Source organism: Nyctereutes procyonoides, unplaced genomic scaffold (genome assembly GCF_905146905.1).
Source record: "Nyctereutes procyonoides isolate TBG_1078 unplaced genomic scaffold, NYPRO_anot_genome, whole genome shotgun sequence".
In the NCBI taxonomy this organism is placed as follows: domain Eukaryota; kingdom Metazoa; phylum Chordata; class Mammalia; order Carnivora; family Canidae; genus Nyctereutes; species Nyctereutes procyonoides.
Window position 1 is genome coordinate 21,837,043 of NW_026575120.1, and position 6,075 is coordinate 21,843,117.

Consider the following 6,075-nt stretch of genomic DNA (forward strand, 5'->3'; position numbering starts at 1 on the left):
GGGGCCGGTGCCCCTCCCCAAGCGCCCGCCGAGCGCGCCAATCGGCGGCCGCGCTGCGCTTCAAGTGCGCGGAGGGGCGCGGGTCCCCAGCGCGGCGCCAGCGGGCTCGGCGCGGTCGCTCGAGGGTCCAGCGCGGAGAGCCGGGCTCCCCGGCCCGGCGCGTCCAGGCACCCGGGCTCCAGTCGGAGCGAGCGAGCGCGCGCGGGCGCGGCCGGGGCGGGGCCGGCACGGAGGAGGCGCCCGGACCATGGTCACCCTCGGCTGAGTTTCCGGCGGCGACTTTGATTATTGGCAAATAATCACCATAACAATACCGAACCCTGGGGCTTGCGGCCGCCGCGCTCGGCTCCGCGAGCCCGCCCCCGGCCGCGTCGCCCACCGCCCGGCCCTGCTCGCCAGCCCCAAACAAGCCGATGGAAAAATCCAAAAATTTCCGCATCGATGCGCTGCTGGCCGTGGACCCCCCGCGAGCGGCCTCGGCGCAGACCGCGCCGCTGGCCCTGGTCACGTCGCTCGCGGCCGCCGCGTCTGGCCCCGCGGGCGGCGGCGGCGGGGCGAGCGGCGGCGGGGCGAGCGGCGGGGCGAGCGGCAGCTGCAGCCCCGAGTCCTCGGAGCCGCCCGCGGCGCCCGCCGACCGTCTGCACGCCGAGAGCCCCTCGCCTCCGCGCCTGCTGGCCGCGCACTGCGCGCTCCTACCCAAACCCGGCTTCCTGGGCGGGCGGCGCGGGCGGCGGCGCAGGGGGCGCGGGCGGCGGACCCGGGGGCCCCCACCACCACGCGCACCCCGGCGCTGCCGCCGCCGCAGCCGCCGCCGCCGCCGCCGCCGCCGCTGCCGCGGGGGGCCTGGCGCTGGGGCTGCACCCCGGGGGCGCGCAGGGCGGCGCGGGCCTCCCCGCGCAGGCGGCGCTCTACGGCCACCCGGTGTACGGCTACTCGGCGGCGGCGGCGGCGGCCGCGCTGGCTGGCCAGCACCCTGCGCTCTCCTACTCCTACCCGCAGGTGCAGGGCGCCCACCCCGCGCACCCCGCCGACCCCATCAAGCTGGGCGCCGGCACCTTCCAGCTGGACCAGTGGCTGCGCGCGTCCACCGCAGGCATGATCCTGCCCAAGATGCCCGACTTTAACTGTGAGTACCGCGCAGCGCCCGGGCCTGGGGAGGGAGGAAAAGAAGGAAGACATCGGTGGTGGGGGGGGGGGGTTGCCGAGCCACGGTTTTCCCGCGCGTCCTCCTCCACGGGCAGCCCCCCTCCTTGCTCCCGGCTCCGAGAGCGCGGTGGAGGCGCCGCCGGGGCCGCGAAGACTCGTGTGGACTGCACGCCGTGGGGTCGGCGACGAATTATTAAAATGGCCACGCGCGGGCCTGCTTTCTCTTCCTCTCCTAACGGGAAGGGGCAGCTGGAGGTGTGAGACTAAAATCTAATGATTAACCGGCAGGCTAGAGGAGAAGGAAGTGGTGGGGGAAGGCGAGCCAAAGAGCGCCCAAGTTCGCCTGCCTGGGCATCGAGGCCACGGAAACCAGGAGCTTATATCTCCGGGGAAGCGGACCTGACTTAGTACCGCATTCTGGGTTCTGGAAGACCCCCAGTCCCCTCCCAGGAGGAGAAATTCGGGAGCAGAGAACAAGAAATGGGCTCTAAGAGGCCAGCACCGCAAAGCCAGGTCCCTGGCTTGGCTCTGGCCCTTCCGGGGTTGCTGCCCGCCTCTGTGAGGGTGCCTGGTCCGCCTTGTGATGCCCAGGAGGCAGATGGCCGAACCTGCACAGAGCGGCGTGCGCTGCTGCAGAATGGGACATGTGCCACTTTCACCAACCCCATCCTAGGGACCATGTGCCTGCCCGGAATTGGAAGCACCCAACACAGAGTGAGCCTCTCCCCAAGATTGGAGCAGGGGACAGCTGACCAACCCCAACCTGAGAGCTGCTGGGTGGTGGGCAGCATGCTTGCCAGGCCGGTGTACACCTACAGGAGCCCACTCGCCTCTCCTGGCCCGTTGGGCGGGCACATGGGGTTGACTCTGGGGAATCGGGATCTCCCCTCTGGTCGCCCCACCCGGGCTCCGCTCAGAGGCTGATGCATGAGACTTTATGCTTTCAGCTGCAGAACACCCAAACAAAGAGACCCCATTGTTTCCTTCTGAGTGGATGTCTTTAGACTGGGGAGATGCAGGCATAGGAGGGGAAGAAGCAAAAAAGAAAACAAAAATAAACACTTGGCAGAATTAAGAGTCCTCTGCTAGAAGCTATGGTTGTGACTAAACAGAGAAAAGCTAGGGCCCTGAGAGCTGGAGAAGTCACAGCCTGGTGAGAAAATCCCAGCCTGTGCACTGTTTGCCCCTAGCCACCCCTGGCTTTCTCCAGCTCAGCTCCCAAAAGACCCTCACGGCCACCCAGCCCTTCCAGGTGGACGTCAACCCCTCCTGATCCCTAGCAGCGAAAGCTGGGAACCTCCCTTTCAGTTTGGGGGCAGCAACTTCAGACATATCTGAACCTGCTGATCCCGGGTCAGCCAAACTCAGAGCACTCTTCCTGGGCCTGGCTGTGGAGCCCAGCAAACAAACCCCTTCTGATGGAAAGCCACCCCACGGATTTTCCCTTATGAACTGTATTTCCCAGAGGCTGGGATGCTTAGTCTCCCACTGAGAGGGTTCCACTGAGGCCTCCCACACAGGCCTCCCCTGGCCACCAGGGTGCTTTCCTGGGCCTGCGTGGAGCTCAAGGTTGCCCAGGAAATTGGTGAAAGTGGAGTCTCTTTTGCCTGTCCCTGATTCCTAATCTTGACCTAGAGGTAGCAGAATTAAAACCCAGCCAGCTTTAAGTTTAGAAAAGGGATCTGAACGCCAAATCCTAAAGGGCAATAATAAACAAGTGAGGATGCCAGAATGTGTTCTGAGAGTCCCTCCTCTGGCCGCTGGAAAACCTGTTTGGTTTCCTTTAATTGGTTGTCTCTGCTGTTGGATGGCATTTCCCAAATGGTCCCTTTGGAGCCAATGTTTTAATTAAAGTTCTAATGTATTGTCAAGTTGGGAATTGGGGCCTCATTTACCTAAAGCTGGGGGCGTGGGCCTTCCCGTAAAGCAAATTGCCTGCCCGGGGGGCCCGAGCTCTGCCGCTGCGCTGGCCTCTGTTCTTCCCTTTCGTTTATTGTCTAACACTTGTCAGGCTCCTGGGAAATTAAGGGAAGTCTCATTTTGAGGTCATAAAATTCTCTGTGATGTAACCGTGTGAAATTATGTAGATGCAGCCAAGGGACCTCCTTGAACGTTCAGAAAGCCCGATTCCCCCTTTGCCTTGGCCTTTAATTTGCGAAATGAGAACTGCCCTGGACCGTCTGCCAGGCTCCCTGGGCTTTGCCCTCCTTGCGGGGGGGGGGGGGGGGCTGCCAAGAAGAATTTTCAGTGGGGGGAGTGTGATGAGTTCACATGTACAGCCCAGGGAATGTGGTCATTCCCTTCCTTCGCTGTTTGCCTTTTCCGGACTTCTCCTCCTTTTGTACTTAAGGAGTTGATGGTGAGAATTCTGCTCCAGTTCCTTGCTGGCTGCAGGAAATGGGACTGGTAATTCCCGAGAGCTGTTTGACTGGAGGCTGAGTTGGGGGAGGCTCAGCGAGGGGCAGGTAGGAGCTCTGTGTCTCTGGCCTCAGCTTCCCGCTAGCTGGCAGCCTTCTCCTGGACGGCCCACCACCACCCGATGGACAGGGCTGCCCCAGAGAGAGGCTCTCTTTCATCAGAACACCCAGACCCTGAGTTTAAAAAAAAAAAAAAAAAAGTAGTCCCAAACCCAGATGGCTGCACCTGGCATCTGGCATCTGGGTCCTGGGCTCCAGGGTCCTCTCCCGTCACTGGGTCCCTGCTGGAGAGGGTACCCACATCGAAGGCAGGGTTGGTGGGCCAGGTGGCAGCGTTGCGGGAACCGCACTGGTGGCGCTGGATGGCAGTGAAGGGTTGGGACACTGCATCAGGCCATGGGCCTCACGTCGTTCTCTCTCTTTCCTCAGCCCAGGCGCAGTCCAACCTCCTGGGGAAGTGCCGCCGGCCTCGCACTGCCTTCACCAGCCAGCAGCTGCTCGAGCTGGAGCATCAGTTCAAGCTGAACAAGTACCTGTCTCGGCCCAAGCGCTTCGAGGTGGCCACCTCGCTGATGCTCACGGAGACCCAGGTACACCATCCCGCTTCATCTGCAGCGTCTGGACACTTGCTGGCCTCCTAGGGGCCTCTGCTCCCTCTGCACTCGCCCTCTGCCGCCACCCCCCCCCCCAGCACCTGGGAAGAGCCCTTTAGACCTCAGAGGGGGATTCATTTGCCCCACCAGGGCTCGCATACCAAGGCCGGAGGCCTGATTCAGAAATCTGCATTTTAAGGACACCTTCACCCACTCGCCCATTCTGAAGCCTCAGGCCACATGTTAGAAATTTTATTCCAGAAGGAGAGGAGGGAAGAGAGGAGGGAACACCTTGAGATATGCAGACATCTCCGCTGGCTGCTCTGGCTCTTCCCAGGCAATGGGAGAGCACCTCCAGAGAAAGACAGGAATCCAGCAGCCCAGGTCTAGTCTGAGCTTCCCCGGAATCCCCCAGCCCCACTCCTGCGTGTGTTGATGCCTCAAGGTGGGGAGCTCCTTCTCCCTGGAGCTTCTGTGTCCCCTACTCTGAAGCCCACTTCTGGGCACAGAGGGAGGCCAGGCCCTGGGGAGGTACAAGTGCAGGAGCCGGGGACCCCCTAGAGACAGCTGGTGGGAAGGAGGTGGCCAGTGCCTCACAACCTCTTGTGCTTTCAGGTGAAGATCTGGTTCCAGAACCGGCGGATGAAGTGGAAACGGAGCAAAAAGGCCAAGGAGCAGGCAGCACAGGAGGCTGAGAAGCAGAAGGGTGGTGGGGGCGCGAGCAAAGGTGGCAGTGCAGAGGACAAGGGAGAGGACGAGCTGCTGGGGCCACCAGCAGTCGGGGACAAAGGCAGCGGACGCCGCCTGCGGGACTTGAGGGACAGTGACCCAGAGGAGGATGAGGAGGACGAGGACGAGGACCACTTCCCCTACAGCAACGGTGCCAGCACGCACGCTGTATCCTCTGACTGCTCCTCTGAAGCCGACTCGCCGCCTCCACGGCCTGGGGGGGCCGGGCATCAGCCCCCACCCCAGTAGGGGCCCTTTTAGTTCCGGGCAGCCCCCTGGCCAGCCTTGCAGGTGGGCTGCCCATTCGGGCTGCTTTTCCAGGGACAGATAGGGAGGCCCAGCGGGTTCGAACTTGAACTCCTGTTCTTTTAAACCTAATTTTGGTTAGTGTTGGGGGGTGGTGTCCATGAGAGCAGACCACTACCAAGGGGAGGCTCCCACTCCCCTCTTCCTGAATGGAGAAGGCTGGAACCTACAGTGTTGGACAACCTGGAAGACTTGAAACCTTCTCCAGAATCGCCATTCTGCTGAGTATTGAAAAAGGGAACATGTTTTGTGCTTACCTATCTTAGGGGAAACTTGATGTCATGAGCATTCAAACTGCTGGAAATCTCAAAACTGTACTGTCTTTATTTTTGTATATTGTATTTATATATATATATAAAGAAGCATCTACTTATGCATGCTAAATTATTATTTAGCTTTTCCCATCGCCCACGATGGAATGTAAAATAAATTGGTTTTTTACTGGATGAGAGTGCAAATCTTTGCAGAGTGAGTTATGAAGGTGCACTTTACTGTTTTTGTTGTTGAAATGATGGGGGGGGGTGTATTCTGCAATTGACAGAATCCAAACAGGTGTGGGGAACACCTCCTCTTCTGGGCTGTAACCTGGTCTGGGAACTCCCTTCTCACCACTGGGGAGTCGCACGTGTGAAATGCTGGTGAAAACACCTGAGACCTGTTGTTTGAGCCTCCAAATGTGTGAATCTCAGGAGAGTAACTTTGGATCTCGAGTATTTATTTTTTCATTTCGTTGAGGATCTTGCTTCACTGGCGGTCCAGGAGTGGAAACACACTATTTGAATGTTTCAGAAAATAAGCTTTAGAACGACTGGATGATTTTTCCTGCCCTCTGGGGTCCGGGCGGCCCCAGTTCTCCCCTTTGCCTCGAGTAACCCCCCAGCTTC

The 6,075-nt window shown here is 60.2% G+C and overlaps 1 protein-coding gene across 1 annotated transcript; it reads left to right on the top strand.

Annotated features, from left to right (window-relative positions):
- Window positions 1-248: 248 nt before the first annotated feature.
- On the top strand, window positions 249-5,586 carry MNX1 (motor neuron and pancreas homeobox 1). Its single transcript, XM_055335378.1, is given in 4 exon segments — window positions 249-713; window positions 715-1,126; window positions 3,993-4,153; window positions 4,772-5,586. Coding segments are annotated over 4 exon segments (1,236 nt in total). The 5' UTR covers window positions 249-413; the 3' UTR covers window positions 5,135-5,586.
- Window positions 5,587-6,075: the final 489 nt, after the last annotated feature.